Source organism: Cygnus olor, chromosome 9 (genome assembly GCF_009769625.2).
Source record: "Cygnus olor isolate bCygOlo1 chromosome 9, bCygOlo1.pri.v2, whole genome shotgun sequence".
NCBI lineage: Eukaryota > Metazoa > Chordata > Aves > Anseriformes > Anatidae > Cygnus > Cygnus olor.
The window spans coordinates 12,053,500-12,072,263 of record NC_049177.1 but is presented as its reverse complement, the minus strand read 5'-3'; the positions used below and the strand labels follow the sequence as shown (position 1 = coordinate 12,072,263).

The 18,764-nt window shown below is 47.1% G+C and overlaps 1 protein-coding gene across 2 annotated transcripts; it reads right to left on the bottom strand.

The window, feature by feature from the left end:
• Positions 1-647: 647 nt before the first annotated feature.
• UBE2G2 (ubiquitin conjugating enzyme E2 G2) lies at positions 648-18,231 on the bottom strand. Of its 2 annotated transcripts, none has more exons than XM_040566683.1 (6): positions 18,116-18,231; positions 13,234-13,269; positions 13,099-13,144; positions 7,721-7,839; positions 4,519-4,659; positions 648-2,681 (listed from the first exon to the last, which is right to left on the bottom strand). In XM_040566683.1, exons 1-6 carry the CDS (start codon positions 18,156-18,158, stop codon positions 2,569-2,571), a joined length of 498 nt encoding a protein of 165 aa, XP_040422617.1. In that variant the 5' UTR covers positions 18,159-18,231; the 3' UTR covers positions 648-2,568. The 2 variants fall into 2 exon arrangements, with proteins under 2 accessions (XP_040422617.1, XP_040422618.1); XM_040566684.1 differs by lacking the exon at positions 18,116-18,231 and adding an exon at positions 17,475-17,795.
• Between the last annotated feature and the right edge of the window lie 533 nt (positions 18,232-18,764).

The window sequence follows — 18,764 nt, the reverse complement described above, 5'->3', positions numbered from 1 at the left end:
AAAAAAGGCAATTGCTCAGAAAACTATTGCTACTGGCTAGTCTTACACACCTTGCTAACATGAGTACTCCTTCCAGGAGGGAGAGGATTACGCCTTGCAGGGATGTTACAGCATCGAAATGGCAGCTTTACAAGCCGGAACACCAAGGCGTTCCCCAGCTGTAAGAAGCTGTCCCTGCACGGAAACCTTTGTGGGACAAGCCAGGCACAGGCACAGGAGAGCTCTCCATTGCTGGGGACATTGTCCAATTCCAACTGAGATTTCCATCTCAGTGTCCTTCTCAAACCTGAGAGCTAACCTCAGCACGTTTTGAGCGGTACACAAACTCATGATTCACCTGTTGCCATAACAAGACTCACAGACATCTAAGGCCAGACACAGAGATCATAACAAGACCTCTGCGAGAAGCGACCACATCAGCTGGCTACCAGATTTTTATAGTTTTCTTTGAAATATCAAGTGATTGCCATCATTAGAGACAAGGCCTGGAAAGCTCAAGCCACTGTGTCAAGTCTTACACGTCTCTAAGCAACCCTGGTGGTTTACTTGCGTGACAATAAACCCTTCCCCTCCGTTGGCCCACATCAGAACTGGACTCTTTTGACCGTTGTTTGCCCATAAAAAACACTTACTGAAATACACCGGCATACATTTATAAAAGGAAGAAATACAATCACTTTATTTTCAGTATACAGACTAAATCCCACTGTAAAATAAAGATAACGAGTGAACACACGTAAGTAAAATACTCCGCACTTAAAAAGAGCCCAGTCTGGCCACGTCTGCTGAACACATCGTTTGCTACGCGGCGCACAGAGCTCTCCAGCATCGCTTCCAAAAGCGTTTGAGGCACTCCCAGGAGCTACACTTCAACTATCAAAATTCAAAGAACCACTCTCTCTTTGCATACGAATGCTACGTTTTCCTGTATGCCCTGAAATACTAGTTAGGTACAATATTATCCCGTCCTCTTTGTTCCCAGATGATGGTGGGTCCTCCTCGCACCCTTACACCAAAGGGAGAAGAAATACTTCTAAAGGGAGGTAAGCTCAGCAAGTTACAGCAATACAAACTCTTCAAAGGTGCAGAAAGATGGCATACTGTGATCTGCAGCACATGAATAGGCGGCATGGACAGCGAGACATAAATACAAGTTCTACCCACACACATGCATGCAATCGCCTCCGTGAAGCCTTCTGCACAGCGTAACTCTGTCCACAGCACACGCTTCTCCTGGAAAAAAAAAGCCCTTCTTGAATTTAGCCCATTTAAAGCAGCCAACAAAATCTGATTCCACGTGTTATCGATGGGCGTGTTATTGCTTGCAATAAATTGAAGGAGATTTGGACTTAAGAGGTCCGGTTGCGAAGCGCAAAGGTCACCAGCAGCCCCTAATCAGTTTCCCAGCCCATCGCAGCATCTATTTCCCACAGCCTGCACACCAGACTTTGGCTACAATACTCTGCAGTTTTAAGCAAGCATCTTACCATCCTCTAGAAAACACAACTGAGGTTTTCTCTGACTCCTGTTTAAATACATAAGAGCAGTCAGCATCAAGTGTTACAGTTAATTGTACAAAATTCATTACGTTGGTTAGAGAAGGTTCATTCACCTCAAAAGTGGGTGACCTGGGCTGTAATGGCAAAGGCAAGTAGTGCCTAGCTTTCTGAGCAGATATTTCACATTCCCAGTGGAGCAGGCTCGTTCCCACTGAATTGTCAGGCTGCAGATGACCCACCTAGCCCACGGTGAACCTGGCCAAAGTGTGTAAGAATCCAGTCTTTATATCTTGCGCCTCTAATTGAATGTAAAGTTTACACTGACTATCTTTAAGAAGCAATTAAGTAGTTTTGGGATTTCTTCTAAGAAAACACTGACTCAAAGGCTTGATACAAATTCACAGTGTAATGTAGGAATACCAGCCTATTCTAGACCACTAGCCAGTCGCTGGGAACGGCCACCGAGATCTTCTTTGAAAAGTCACACGGTGCAAAGCCACTTTCTACGTTAAACAACTCTGACTACAACCTTGTTTTACAGCCTCTCTGGCGAACCACACTCTTCAAATCAATTTGAAATGCTGCCTTTAGCTTAGCAAGTATCATAAAGCTGACAGATTATTTTCTGCCTACTGCTGCTCCAGGTGCAATACTGCCTGTATGAATGTAAAACTAATTCTCCTGGCAGGTGACCTAAAACAGCGCCGTTCTCAGACAGCGGATTGGCAGAAGTGGGCTGCAGATTGCAAATCCTCCAAGCTTTCCATACCACGAAGTGAGGTAGCAACAAATAGCCTTTGAAACAGCACTGCCCCAATATTTCTCCCTAGCAATAAATCCCTTTCCCCCACAATTTAGTGAGTAAACTAACTCCCACTCTGGTGAGTAAACTCTAAGCCTCTAGGCTTCTCTGGAGCAGCGGAAGCAGAAAAGAGATGGGAAATAAATAATGAAGGATAAGAAGTAGTAGACCAATAATTTTGCAAAGATTTCCTTTTTGGTACCAGCACTGAGCACTGCTCTTTTTCATGTGGAGAGAAATACAAAACATTGCAGTCCTTTTGTGAGCTTAAAGTCCAAGTGACTTCTGCACAATCTGCTTGGCAATTTTGTTAAATTGTTCTCTGTCTTCCCGCCACATCTTGGAGGCATCTACATTGGCTCCACTTTCATCGTTTGGCTCTGAAATGAGAGAGAGGGAAAGGTAGGTGGGCAGGCAGGCAACTGAGCAAGACCCTCTCGCTTCTTCAACATTGCCTCTGCACTGCCACTTTGCTGTGGCTCTGGCACGCTTCCCCTGCTTGGGCTTGCTGAAACACCATTAAAGGAAATCCAGCTGTGGGATTCCCAACCAGTTCTCATTTAAATGATCACAAGAGAGTGTCACAGCAAGGTAAGAACTTGTTTCTTTAGGCGAGAAACAGGTGGCAGAGAAAAAAGACGGTTTTATTTTGCTTATGGTCTCAGCCCCTGAGCCCCAGCACGCACAAGGACTAACGTGTCACCAGTAGCGTTGTGAATAGCTCTTAAAACTGCACAGTGCTCCCTGCAAAATATTTTTTCTGGTTCTACGGCTTCACAGACACCAAGCCCTCGCTGAGTAGGCCACCCAAACAGGCTCTGTCACTTTTTTGGATGGTTTGTTCTATTTAAAAAAAACACACCACCACCATAAAATGCTTTCATTTCTGCAACATCTTTCATCCGAGGATTTCAGAGTGCTTTATAAAGTACATTAAGACCATGTGACTCAAACACTTCTTTTGTGCAGAGGTAAGCTGAGGCACGGGCTCTGTCAAGTTCATGGTCAGCACAGAGCAGGACAATGGTCACAGGATTACACAAGTCACGCAGAACATACTCCACCCATTTTGCTTCATACACTAGTCCAAATCCAGCACAACCCAGTTCATGGCAGACACCTTGGGCTCCTGTTTTTCTCAACACAATGCTGATGGTCCACCCTGGAACTCCAGTAGTCAGGACAGAAGATGCACAAGTCCCCCAGCTCGGTAAGCTTGCGCTGTCGGCAGAGCCACAGCTGAGAACTTGCCAGCAGCCTGGAAGAAGCTGACAGTTGATGTTTTTGGCTAACTCCTTCAAAAGGCACGGGGAAAAACAGGATGCCCCATCAGAGATCAAGAGACCAGATGATTCTCCAGCAAAGCAGTCCAGGTAAGGCTGGACCACAAGCCATGCTCCTGGAGGCCCCGGGGAGCCCAGCGAGGTACTGGTCCCCACTGGGCAGCTTCCCAGCAGCAGGTTACTATCCTGAAGCGGATCTAGTCGCACGTAAGAGCCTTTTATGCTTGCTCTTTGTTCAGCTTTGCTGCTTCTAAAACAGCGTCATCATTCAAAACTGACTCTCAGGGACATGCTTTTCTCCTTTTCAGGCAGTTCAGTGGCTCTGTGTGGAAAAAGATCCGTCTTTTGGGGAGATGTACATGAGAGATCTGATCCACAGCCCTTGCGGGACCGAGGGGAAGCCACTTAAGAGGCTGCAAAAAAACACTTTTACCACACCCCTCTTCTCAAGAAGGCTTCCTTTATATCTGGGGTGGCAGAACGGGGTACATTTCCCATGCTGGCAAACTAACAAACAGAAATAGAGGGAGCTGTCTGGTGAATCACAGAGGCCATGGACTCCTGTTTACCAGACTGATTTGATCTGGCTGGTAACCCTTCAGCTGCTAAAACCAAATCCCTAAAGGCTTTGCACAGGAGCAGCTTGAGCCTCAGGACCCACCACCTGACCATCAATCACCCTGTGCTTGGCTGCTGCTGACCCAGAAGGAATGCTGTGCAGTCGCTACAAAGCTGGAAACACTTGTTTACTAACTCGGTCTTATTTTTTTCTTTTATTTTAAGAGAATAAATAAATATGAGGGCTTTAAGAACTCTGGTTCCTGCTGAGCAGTTTAAATGTCTTTTATCAGGTTAACATTAAAAAGCAAGGAGAAGCTCTAGCTATGCAGCAAGAAGTCAGCTGAGCTACTGCTAATAAAACAGCAGTCCTTACCTGCCAGCATGCTAACGACTGACAAGAGAATCTTTTCCACACTCTGCACAGGACTCCATCGCTCAGCGCTGCTCTCATATCCCATGGGATCATCCCCAGGAGCATGAAGAATGGAGATGCAAACTCTCCCATCCGGGTAAACTGCACAAGAAGTACAGAGGATTGATTGTTACTTGGAGGAAACACTTAGCCTCTCCAAATCTTTAGCACAGATGAATATTTGGACTTTGCCTTCATGTGACCGATACTAAAACTTCCTTTTACAAAGGCAAGATGACACAAAAGCTGGAAACAAAGATCTAGCAAAAACTTTGTTAAACAAGTTTACAAACTTGGGTCGTCTTCACCAAGAGAAGCTCTCTGGGAGCGCTCAGATCACTTAATAACGAACGAGAGGCTCCTCTGAAAAAAATAAGAGCTGCAGCCTGGTGGAACAAGCCAAGTATTGAGGCACACACAGCTCCAGGTCGGTAACCAGTCTTAAAGCAAAGGGTAACAGCCTTACAGCACTGAATGCGTGTTGGAGTCCTCCGCTGGACCGTGACTGTAAAAAAAAGTTAAGCAAACACGCTCTGCTGCAGCAGGGAGACAAAAGCAGTAAGGTACAAAGGAAATAATTACTCTCATTTGAGCATTACTCAGGTGCAACCACATGGGTTCACGCTGCTTTTTTGCACTTTCTGCTTAAAGCTCAGCTGCATGAAAGCGCAGAGAGGAAAAGTAACCTATCAGCTCAGGATGCGGGCACCTTCCCCTCCCAGTTTTAACCTAAGCAATGCATCCACCTCATACAAGTCCTCCTCTCAGACACTGGACTCCACTGACTTGATCATTAGGCCAAAGCAAAGTTGAACAGGCAACACAGAGAAAATGGGAGTTTGAAATGCTACTTTAGAAACCTGGTAGAATCCTACGGCATCCCAATGAATTACAGCTTCACCCTGGTACTTTCGGTGCTTCTGTTCCTCTGGTGACCAAACCCACACCATTGCCAGGAAAACAAAACAAGTGAGTGACCACTGGAAGCAGTTGTGCTTGTTTCCAGTTCCTTCCACTCAACCAGCTAATGTCTGTACAAGCCTGGGATGTGTAAGCACTTTGGAAGGCTTATTGTATTTACACCCCCTCCTGCAGCCCCGGGCTGAGTGCTGGAGCTGGCCTAACCATAGCTGGAAGAGACGAAAACAGCACATGCTGAATCAGCACTTCTCCCTGCAAGTTACAAACACATCAGGAGAAGTTAGTAAGTTAGTTATTTTCATGTTTTTATGCGGCATCTCTTTTAAAACGGTTGGATGTCAGCAGCATAAACAAGGCAGAAAAGGTTGATTCCAGGAAGACGTACACATCTCCGCCTTGTTACTAAATGTTAAAGCAAGATTTTCAATTAATTGCTGCTTTGAAGTCACCTATGCCAGAGCATCCATGAACATTATTTTAAGCAACAGTAGCTCTGTGATGTCTCTTGTTCCCTCCGTATATAACTCAAAACTGCAAAGATAATGGAACGTAGACTTTTTGAACACTTTTCTTCCAATTTCCCAAAGGACGAGGAGCAATCATTTAACAGAAACAGAACAGAAGCCTGGCTACGAATTTCTACAGCCTTACTGGCTATAACCAGCCCACCACAAACCCACCTGGGAAGATTCAAACGACTACCTCTGGAGACCTCAAATTTCAATTCACATGACCCAGTCACGGAGCTTTAAAGAGCTGAGGACTGTACATCCAGGCTGTTCCCACCAACCCCCAGAGGCAGTGCTCACGTGTGGCAGAGCCGCTCTGTAACAGGTAAGGGTCAGGCTGGTTGGGCTTCTCTGCACCCCACTCCCTCCTGGCTGTGCTGCAGGCTGGGCACACAAAGCAGCTCCAAGCAGAGATCCTCAAGCCAAGCCCAGAGCTGGACTTGGACCCAGAGCATTGCTCGGACACAGCCCAGCCCCACCAGGCAGTTTGGGTGAATTAGCCCGGCTGGAGCAATGTGCTGACGTGGCCGTGCTGCTTCCACGTGCCAGCAGCTGCCACAGACGTCAGAGCTACAGAGGTGACGCCAAATTGCCTCAAACACTTTTGCACAGGTCTACGCTGGGATGTGTAGATAGAGGTCTTCCACAGGAGAACAAAAAGATGGGTTTGATTGTGGACTAAATGGGCAAGAACCTGTGTCAGTAGTGCTTTGACAGGGGGAGAGCAGAGGAACTTCAAGAAATTGCAAAATTCCTTGGAATAGGATGAAATAAATGGATGCCCAGCTGAGATCAAGACCGGTGTTATACAAGTGCACGAATGTCAGCTGAGAAGGAAACACCAGGCAGGAGGGCAGCGCTTGCCTTTTATTGCTCTCAGGTGGCACAGACCTAATAGCCCATCACATCTGGATGATGACAAACAATCTTTACACAAGCCATGTTGACTTAACAGACGTACTAAGTAACAATTTTACAACAAACACCAAGGCTGACTCCAGAAAAGAATGGTCTGTGCTGTGAAAAAGAGCTTTACGCTTTTTACCTGTCCAAGGCAAAAAGTTGTTAGTTGGAGGCATTGTTACTTCAATTCCTTCTTCTGAAGTCTTAAGAGAAACACAGCTGAGATATTGTCAGTGCTAGCATTGCAGCAAAAGGGACAGCAAAAATCTTTAATATTAAAAGCTTGCGAATGTGCCGGCTGCTTAGACAGAGCAATGCAGATGTCAGAACGATCACGTCAGAAGTGTTACAAAATCCTCGACTTCAGGTGCAAAAAGCCATGCTGCCAACTAAAGCTGCTTCCAAACTTCGGTCAATATGAACAAGTTTTCACTTGTTAAAATAACATAGAACTACTTAAATACAAGCCATAGTGCAATACTGGAAAGAGTCAGTATTATTTTATTAAATTTCACATCGTGTGCAAAGCATTCATCTTCAGGCTATTTATTTATTTTACTCAGTTATGAGGATGCCTGGAATGACTTTCAAGGCAGTGAAATTGTTGGAAACTTTACTGGACTGTTTATTACCAACAGGTATCTAAGGATTAATGTCGTAAAGAGAGAGTGACCCTAAGAAAGCGCAGCGTTGCTGTACAGCTGAACACTCCTACGGCACAGCTGGGAGAGCCACTGCTGGTAACAACACCAGCCCTCCCGCTGCCGAAGCTGTTTCTTTAAGGTGCAAAAGCAACCCGTGCCCCTTATGTCCTGCTGCATCAGACTCACTGTTTGGATGGAACATCTCGCACGTGAACCTCATCTTCGGAGGACTCAACGGGTAGTCGAGTGGGAAGCTCAGAATAGCAGGGAAAACCCCGTACTCGAAACAGGTGTCTTCAGGACCCCTAGAAACAGATAAAAAGCTATTCACTCAAGTTTTATATATTTCTTTCACCCAAATTCTTGTCTAGTGAGACGCCTTAGCTTTGGATTATATCATCTGCTCCAGAACACTGAGAGTTAAAACACTCTCACCTCACACCTCAAACTTAAATCCAAATACAGGGTTTGGGAGGGAAGGGGAAAAAAAATAAATCAAAGCTTGCACACTAAATTACTAGGAAGGTCACAACATGGCTTAATTAGCAGGGTGTGTCTGGCTATAATTGGAGTATCTGGCTCCAAGGCATGTTCCAGGATTTGAGTGTCTGCACGTCAAGAGAAAGCAGAGGCAGGTGTGGGACTCCTGTGCCTTTGAAGATACTGCTGTGCTGCACAGAGAGAGATGTCAAACGCTGCAGCTCGAAAATAATTCAGAAAACCCAGGAGGATTCAAACTGCCAGTATCGAGCGTAACCACACATAAACACTTCACACCTTCTGATGCAAAAAATACAGCAATGGTTTGTAACAATAAACACACAGCCCAGGGACCGTAAATGCTAGGTGCAGGACAACCATGATTTTTACAGACCTATGGTATTTAGGTTTCACTCTCTCAAACGTACACTGAGAAGAACTTCATCAAGGCTCCTGCATGAAACATTGCGCTATGAACACAATAAGGAAATCAAAGTACAAATTCAAAGGGCAATCAAGTGAGAATACGAAGACAACTATTTTGCCCTCTCTGCAGAAAGCATCTTTGGAAGGTAAGCAAAAGAGTTTATTTGACATGATTTATTCAAACTCGGTGAACCATCTGGAAGTTATAAAGCAAACATGATCTCCCCTGACTGGGAAGATCACGGAACGAGCTTCATCACTTAAAACCTTAGCCAGGGAAACACATGCATCGCACAGAAAGCTTTTTAAACAAGGATTATATTGTCTGGGAAATAAAGCTTACGAATGTATTCATGCCTCCACCTCCCAACCCGCAAACACATTCTCCATGCCAGAAGGAAAAAAAAAAATTCAAAGCCAAATGGTCAAAGACTCCTTACAGCTAAGGCTGCACTGGTAACCTGCAGAGAAGAAAAAAAAAACAAAAAAAAACAAAAACTGAGACTAACAAAACCTAAAGCCCTAAGAAGTTAAACTTTGGGATTTAACTCAGCTTGGGTTTAACTCAGTTAAACTTTGGGATTCAAAAGACTTGGCTGGTCAATAAATACAAGACTAAAATGTTTTAAACCTGCACACTTACAGCAGCAGGCAAGATTAGAGACACGCACCAACGCAGAACGAAAGCTAACCCATCTCAACCATTGACGTTCCCTCTCTTGTCTTTTCCATAAATTTAGCCAGGATCCAATATTCACATCTGAGGGTAAACCGAATGCATTTTTTCATGAGCGTTTTTAATTCCAGCTGCATTTTGAAGGCTCATTGTTGAACTTCTGAGGGTATGTACATACACGCATTGAAAGCTGGTGGGTGTCTTATGTTCTGTTTTGAGAGCAAACACACAGCCTCGAGGGCTCTTCTGTCAAATATGTTAACCCAACAGGCTCCGTTGCAGGCCCTGCAATAAGTGAGCAAACTGCTTTTGTTTTAGCCATTCAGCGCTGCCAGGATCAACTTCAAAGAAATTATTCGAGTTAATCCAAGGCAGCATTTGCAACTACGGAACACCCAGGACAGCGCCACTTTCAAGTCACAAAGGACATCACCATGGCCAACAAGGCACAAAGCACAGCACCTTCTGTAGCACTGCCACCTGCTCTGTGAAGATTTCAAAGCACATCACACTTGCAAAGCCTCTGTGACTTATGGTATGATTTCCTCTGAGCTGCTATACCAGCTGGAGCCCAGACTATCGGGTACCCGATCAGGGTTCCCCCAAGAAAAGCCCCGGTGGCATCCTTCCCTCGCAGCAGAGAGCCAATAGTCCAGCCCATTAAACAAGCAGTGCCTTAAGCAGCTTTTCTGCTTTCTCAGAAAAAAACTGCTTGAGGCACTGCTTAAGGCACTCATTCTGCATGGCTCGGGACATAAATCTCTAAGAAATACCTCATCCTAAACCTGGTTAAACAGAAAATCCTGTAAGGTCTGCGAGGCAGGCGGTCTGCATCATTCCCCCCACGCAATGCTACTCTGCAGACTTCACTGAAGGGCTGGGGCACCACTTCTCCTCCAGCACGGCGTCCAGCATCTTCCCAGCCACCACAGCACTTCACCTCCATCGCACAAGCTACAAAAATTTACTGGGAACTGACAGCAACGGTAAGGTTGGAGGAAACTCCGAGGGCCATCGGTACCCATGCGGGTTCAATCCTGACTCCGTCACTGTGCACAGTGATCGCAGCAGCCATTTCTGTCCTGGTCACACTTTTGGTGCTCTCACAGTCGGTCTGCTTCCAGGCAACTACAGCAAAGAGATCTAAGCAAATTCAAGAAACTAACAAAAAGTTGCATTATTCCGGCAGCATCGGCGCTAAAGATGCTGAATCCAACGCCGAAAAAATCATATTATTAACAACTCTGCCAGCATAACATGAAAATGAGAAACTCTGAGAGTTCGATGTTGCTTGGGCAAGGGGAAAAACACAGCGGTAGCGTCTGCCAAAACAGGAGGGAAAAAGCGAATTGACAAGGACAATTAATTCTATAGCCATGGTTTCAAGTACGTTTGTAAAGGGCTTCTTATTTGTAAAAAGAAGCTGGAAAAAGACCAAAGCCCACAGTCGTCAGATGCTGAAAAGGGGAATTCCACACTAAACAAAACAAAAAGGCATAAGCCTAATTATAGATCTAATTACCTTTCTAGAGAGGCTTTTTATAAGTTTGCTTCAATCTATATAATTTCTTTTTCAAGCAATCTTTAGGCTAACAAAGTTCTTTACAATTACATATTTTTGTGTCTTTGGGGATAAACTTTAATACCACGGCAAGCTTTCCTATGCCAACCAAAGAGGACCAAACTTCCCCTTGAAACATGAAATTCATGAGCTTGCACAACACAACGCAGCCTGTCGGACCTCACGCAGTGCTAAGGTATTGAGCAGCATTATGATAAACCCTCTCGACATGCTGGGGCTATTTATCATCATGAATAAGTCATCCTGCTGCAAAGACTTGGTTTTCATAAATATTCTAATCCAGCTCCTGTTTGATGTCTTATCATAAAGGTGCGTTTCACACCAGGTTCTGAACCTTCACTATTTGGAAAAATTATCACATTGCGTTTGCAATTCCAGATCTAATATGTAAGCTTAAAAACTATTCTGTCATTCGGTCATGTCAGTACAGCCTTAACATTTATGTTTAACATTTATTCAGCACTGCTGCTGCAGGCAAGAACACCGGAAATACAAATTATTATTACCATTATTTTTAAAAGGCATTACATTTTTATTTTATCTCTGAGCCAAGCTCTTACATCATCAATCCATTAATCTCTGTAACATTACCCAGCCCACCTCTGGATTGATAGATGGGTGATGTCTTTTTCCCCGTTAAGTCTCTCTTTTTTTTTTGTATTTATTTGTGATGATGTACTCTAACTTTATTGAAACTGGGTGGAGAGAAGAAAAAAAAAATTCTCTTTTTCATTATTATGCTACTTACCTACCTTTAGTATTCCATCTGTCTCAAATTTAAAGTCAACCTTACTTTAATTACCTCATCTGCACTTCTTTCAATCCCACAGTCTAACGCAGCACATTTGAGATTACAAAACAGTCAAGAAGATTATCACAAAAATGTAAACAAGTCATTTAGCTTGCTTTCCAGATGTACTCAAATATTTTTACTAATAGAGTTTTGTAAAGAGATGAAAGTAACCCAACATGTTTAGAGTAAACATGTTTCTATTGTACCACAGCTTCAGAATTTAGCAGATCTTAAAATATAATTCTATTATGACACACACACAATACAGAAACCAAAAGCTCCTCCGCCTCTCATTTTACGCTGACAAAGACCTGAAGCTCAACACTCAGCACTTTAAAGGGCTTTCAAGTTTGCAGGCAGCTCCTCTGTTGTTTAAGAATTTGTTATGGGAAACATCAGAAAAAAATATTTTCTAGGTAATGAATCAAATACAAAAGTACTTCTGTGTGTCCCCCAGGAAAGCTCTCATCAACCACAAAATCTCTGCTGCTAGAAAGTATTGATGGACAAGAATTTCCTTCCACATTCCAAGAAGCGCATTAAATTCTCTGGGATTTCTGAACTCCAAGCTACGCACAACTTTCTGAACTGAAAGTAGGTACTAGAAAATACATGTTTTAGAGTGGTGCTAACTACCTGACTTACAGAAAGAAGAGAAAGCTTTGGCAGTTGCCTAACGTGAGAGGTGTGGGCTGCCATAAGCTACCTATTTCCCCAAAAGGTGTGTATCTTCAGGGGACCGAGCCAGCAGGAATCACGACCTGTTTGTCCCAGGATGTATTATTGCTGCGATAAGCAGAGGCATTCACCAACTCCTCATGTGAATCTGCCAACAAGCAGCCTTCATTCAAATCTCCACTTACCAAGGCCTGAAATAATTTGGAGTCTCACATTTGCAACTGAGCAGGATCACCCATGCGGCCAGCTTTTGCGGGATAGGTGACACACTACAGCTCGACAGGCTTTTGCACTGCTTGCACAATCCACAGCGACCAGAGCTACTCACCAGAGGCAGAGCTTATACACAAAACCGCTGCGCACAACAGCAGCTGATTCAGGACATTCACAGAATTTTAAAAGATTATTTAATTTTGTGGGGTTTTTGTTTGGTTGGTTTTTACTTCAACTGCTTTATCAGACTGATTACCTTTCACTTCTCCTAGAATAAATTTTAGTACTAAGTAATTTTAGACACTCACCTTTTTCTCCTATCGCTGATAATCTGCCTGTTTCACTCCACTTCACATGAGAAAACCTGTCCCGTATTTGCAGTTGAGCAATGTTCCCAACGGGTCTGTGTGATCTACAAGCAATTTATGGTTTCCTACAGTGTTTGTGCATACACCGTATATCCAGTGGAGCCCAAACGATGATTCCTGTAGCATTTGCAAGTTATACATGCCGAGGGTTTCTTATTATGACACCTGCACAACAAATCATCACTTGAGCGCAACACTGCCTCTGCCCAACTGTTTAAATTCCCAATAAAATTCTCAGCTTGGATCTGACAAAAAGTTCCCAGCCAAAAATAGGCCAAGGTTGATGTTAGGCAAAACAGGTACGATTATTACTTTTTTATTTTTTTAAACATTCTTCTATTAACTCACATAATCAGAGCTTCCCACTCAAAGAAGTTCTCTTCATTCATAGGACCTGTCAAGAAACAAAACAGAACAATGCTCAGAGCTACCAGAAGGTGAGGCTCCAACTTGGCAGCACACAGACTCCGCTCAGCTCCTCACCTGCTACTATCCCTTCTGGTGGGTTCAGGGTCAGCTCTGTGAAAAGAACAAACACCAGGAGGTTAACACGACCGGCAAGCCTGAGCGTTTCAGCGAGCGTCTGGGTCACCGTGGCTCAGCACGGAGGCTCCACAGCAAAAACCCTCAGGGAAAACCTCGAGGAGGAGACCGTGGGAGGAATCGTCTGGACGTGCTGTACTGGGCAAGACTCCACATCCAGCAGGCCCCAGGATCTCACTGGTGGCAATTTAACTTTGCCATGCAAGATGATTTTCTAAACAAAATGATCACAGAATCATAGAAAGGTTTGGGTTGGAAGGGGGCCTTAAAGATCCTCTAGGTCAACCCCCTGCCCTGGGCAGGGCCCCCAGCCCCATCCAGCCTGGCCTTGGGCACTGCCAGGGATGGGGCACTCACAGCTGCCCTGGGCAGCGCCTCACCGCCCTCTGAGTGAAGAATTTCTTCCTAATATCTAACCTAACATCTACCTTTTTTCAGTTTAAAGCCATTCAGGCACACAACCAACGTGATGAGAACACAGGCTGTCTTCTTACAACCCCTTGGCACTGACTCAGGGTAACAGACCCCAACACACGCACTGGTCATCGAGAGCATCACTTCCCAAACAGTGGCCTGCGGGCTACCAGCACACAAAATAACCGCAGAAAACTCCCTACGCTTTCTCAGGCACAAAAAAAAAAGAAGTACGAATACACAGCCAGGGAAGACAAAAAGTCCCGAACCAATAACCGAGAGGCTTAACCTAATTTCTGCTAGGCTATGAACGAAAGCTGCAGGTGATGCTGCACAGAACAGCACACGGATCTTTGTCTGTCAAGGAAAACTTACTGCCAAGGAAAGACAGCAAAATCTGAGTTCACCCAGCTTGCAATTACCTTTGGCACAAACCTCCCTGATTCAAGTTCAAAGAGCAGGAAATTGGAGGTCGGTGTCAGGGCGACACACACCCCGAGCACCAGTGCAGTGGCATTACAGAGCAGGCTTTCCACCCTGAGAGCGGGTCTCCAGCGCCCTGCCTGCAGACGTTTTTAGGCAGACGGAGAGAGATGTCAAGGCTGGGAGCTCCTGAACTGTGTGTATCTATCGTGGGGCACTCTCTTTAAGGAAAAAAAAAATAATAATAATGGGTATTTCCCCTGATTTCCTTTGAAAACCTGGGGAGCTTCGTTGTTTCAGCCCCCGTGCTGCTGGAGGCAGCATCTGGCAGCAAAGCCAGGGGGCTCTTTACGGCGCTCCCCCTCCGAGAACAACCAGGGCGATGGGAAGCAGGAGGCAAATACCAGTGAGCAAAGTCTCCGCAGTGCTGGAAGTTCAATTCTCCACTTCTCCTTCTCACCCCTCCCCTTGGGGACAGGTGAAGGAGGTTTCCATCCAGAAGGACCGGAGGCAAAGCAGTACCGGCAGTGAACGGGCACGGGAGCTTTGACTGGGAAGAGCTGCTGGTCGGTTAGGAAGGAAAAGGCCCTTTTACACGTGCACGGTCACATCCTCCCAGGTGATCTGTTAAAACCTCTCTCTCTAAAGGAAACTGGGGGCACTGCTTTCAAGAGCTACAAAGCGTGATCTGCTCCAGTCCTGCCACTGCTTCTGAAACAGAAGCCAAACAAGGGTAATCCTAGAGGAATGCTGGGGGGGATTTTTTCCGATTATTGCAGCACGCAGCAAAAAGACTGCAATCAGTGTTTGTTTAACCTTTCCCTGCAGAAAGCCTCCTGAGGAGTTGGAAATGGAAGTGGGCAAACACTGGAACAGGCTTCCAAGAGAGGTGGTCGGTGCCCCGCGCCTGGCAGCAGTCAGGAGGCACCTGGACAATGCCCTCAGTGATGTGCTTTACCTGCTGGTAGGCCCTGAAGCGGTGAGGCAGCTGGAAAAAAGGATAAAGATGGGAAACCAGAAGAGGAATCCTAAAAACAAACAAACAAAACAATTTTGAAGGGCCAAAGGGGAAGACCGAGAAAAGTGTCTGTGGAAAACAAAGGGGCAGCAGAGGTGTGAGGAGAAGCAGAGGCTGGCAGGTAAGACGCTGGCCATTTATACATCAGCAGAGCCACTTTGGGGTGTCACAGGGAGTCTGGGTGGCTGGAGAGCTTTCTGTTCACATACATGTGGTGGGTGCATGCTGGAGGAGCCCGTGGCGGCGCAGCCCACCAACCGATGCAGAACAATGTCTTTCTTCAGCGCTGGGAGCATTTGGAGCCGTTTCCAGCTTCGCATCCTCCACAAGGCATCCCGTTTGGTTCGCGTGGCGGTTTTGCTGCACACAGTCAGGGGATTTGCGTCCAAACCCAGACACAAAGGAGTCCCAGCTTGCAGCAGAAGAGCTAAGCCTTACTTGAAAGCTTTGCTTTTAACTCGAGTCTGAATGAAAGGCAGAAGCTGGCACAACCGGAGCGCAGTGCTTCTGCTAGGAACCAGGGTCAGATTTGGGTGCACACACCACTGATACCTCCCTTCTCATTCTGGTGCTCGCTGTGGAGTCCTTACAGGCTGACTACACCTTAAACAACAGGAGAGCTGAGAACATACCTTCTTGTCGGTGGGGTTAACAGAAGGACTGACTGTATTACTAAGAGAAGTCCAACAGCATGCCTTCTGCAAGCCGTATCCATTTAGCATGTCCCCAGGGTGACCGAGCAAGCAAAGTTCAGAAGATAGTACAGGCACGTTCCCTCAGCACCTGAGGTGCCTGAACCCAGAGCCCTGCTTCGCAAGAAGCCCCATTTCCTTCTCTCCTTTTGACTCACCACCCGACCACACACAGCAGCCCTGGGCCTGCCACCTCCCTCGCACCCGGCCAGGCGCTGGTCTGGGGGCTCAGGCGCGAGACCCCCAGGAAGGGCTCTGGCTTGGTGCCCACCCACCCAGCCAAGGTCGCGTCTGGAAGCAAGCTCTCCGCCTCCAGCTCAAGCCTGTAGCCCATTTTAGATTGAAAGCATCCAGACGGTGATAAGATATCTTCATGATCTCGTAGCAAGGAAATGATAAAGGCAGAAGCAGCAGGTTCCCACCTCTTAAGTCTCACAAGCTCCTATTGAGACTGTATTTTTTTCAGGCTGTAATACTATTAAATATTCTAAATTTAGAATTAATAACAAAGGGATTATGCCCTTTCTTATACCTGATTTCTGAAAGCCTTATCTCAATTAGTTTTATGATATATAAAAATGCTTGAATAAATGTGAGACAGAAAAAAGTCATCAGACTCTAAACACATAAACAACGTTCTAAACAAGGACAAAAAATAAATAAATCTCGTCGGTGCTCAGAGCCATCTTCCTTCTGCCTCTGCATAGAAGGGAAAACAGTGAGGTTTCAGAGCATTTCCCAGATGGAAGTAAGGCTTTTGGGTTCTAGCGGGTTGAAACTTCTCCCTGCATCAAACATTCTTCACCCATGGTAAAAATAAACTGATTCAGAAACTCACACAGGGAAAATTAAAGGCCAAAGCTTAAAGCGTGCACGCACACACAGAGAAGCAAAGGGGCCAATCCTCAAAGCCTTCCCCTCTCCACCACTGTGCCGGCAGGGCAGAAACCGAAATTTCTCGTTTGCTTCTGTACCGCAGGTGTCCAGAAGCAGAAGCACCGTCCCCTCAGCCACCACGGATGGCATTCACTTCTCACAGCACTGTGTTTTATTACTGTTGGGAAAGGGTTTGGAAAGGAAGATCACATACAAGATGTTATCTCCGTTCATGGTAAGTGCTATATTGGGAAACTACGCAGAGAAGACTCACGTGATGTCTGCCTGTAGCATTCATTAAAACTGGTTTCGATGCTGTTTATTTAGCATCGCTTTTCCCTTAATAATTCATTCATACAGGACATTCGAGTTAGATCTCGGAGCCTCTCAGAAACAAAGGATCAAAAACGCTGCAGGGACTTACGTAAGAGAAAAGACAAAAGCAAAGTCGAGTCTTTTGGCAGCTGGCTTCCAGGCCGGCGGTTCTGGACCGCAGCAGAAATCTGCGGGTTTCTTGGGCACGACGTAAGCACGCGTCTCACCCGCACGGCGGCCCCAGGCCAGCTCAGAAAGGGCCGTGCAAAGCTTTGGGTTGGAGTCCAGCTCTTACAGCCCGACGCCAACCTCCACCTACCAAACAAGCCTTTTTTCCCCCCTGTTCTACTTCCTTTCCTTACGTAAAAGGCCAGAATCTGAAAGACCAAAACCAACTAAGTAAACAAAAAAAGGAAGCCGTGTATCTTTTACAAGAAACTCACCTTCGGACACCTCGCAAGCGCACTAGGAAATGGACTGCTCACGCTAGCGGGAGCACCCCAAGAGGGCCCCATCCCCGGGGCACCCAGCAGCAGCAGCAGCAGCAGCAGCAGCAGCAGCAGCAGCAGCAGGCGGCTCCCTGCTCCCTCTGGCGGGGAGCTGAGAGGACCGCTCGCCGACCCGGCGCATTGCTCCAGCCGCCACTGTCTGCGAGCGACAGCCCGTGCAGTTTTTAAACAAACAAGTCTACGTCAGCCCTCGCCGAGGCCTGGTTTAAACGCTTTCACCAGCCGCTGCTCTATCTTTTGGGTGACAAAGCCGCGTGACGGGGGCTCCCTCGGCTGCATTTTGTTCCGCCTGGAAAACGTAACCGGGCAATAAAAAGGAGAACTGGCCCCTCGTCCGGGGCTTCCTGAGCGGGGCCGACGGGGAGAGCCCCGGGGAGGCGCTCCCGGGACGGGACGGGCGACGGAGGGGCAGGGACCGCCGGTGGGCCCGGATACGGCCCGGCCGTGCCCGCCCGGAGCCGCGGCAGGATCCCGTCACGGGCGGCGGGGGGAGGCCGAGGAGCGCCCGGAGCCCCCCGGGCCCCCCCAGAGCCGCCGCCCCCCCGAGCCGGGCCGCCCCCCCCCACCCCACTCACGCTTGTACTCGGCCATCAGCCGCTTCAGCGCCGTCCCCGCCATGACTCCGCCTCTGTGGTGCGGGCAGGGCCCGCCCAGCCGCGCTGAGCAGGCGCGGAGCGAGCGGGGCTCCGGCTGAGGCGAGGCCCCGAAAGGCGAGCGCCATGGCGGCCGGGGGCGAGGGACGGGGAACGGGGGCATGGCGGGGACACGGGCGTGGGGCTGCGGGGTGCCCCGGCCCCAGCACGGCCCTCGTGAGAAGTCGCTTGGAACAGATGTGCCACTTCGCCGGAGCGCAAACTCACACGGACCCCTTTAAAGTTGGTTAAGTTTTGGCAGCGCAGTGGGAATTCAAAGCCTAGTTTGGGGTTTCGTTGGGTTTTTAAAACCCAGCACGCGGGCACGTTTGTACGTACGTGTGTCCTCGCCTACCGCGTTCTTGGCAGCTCCGCACACGCAGCGCGGTGGCATTAGAGGCTTCCCTCCCCACTTACAGACCAAGTTTCTCTACCAAAAACCAGCGTTAGAGAGAGCCCTGAGCCCACGTCTCTCCAGTACCCACTAAGACAGAGACACGGGTTCCGGAGATGTACTAACAGGAGCAGAAGAGAGGTTACGAATTCTGTCGGCTGTTTAGCAGACGGACAAGGTTGCAGTGAGAGGCTTCTC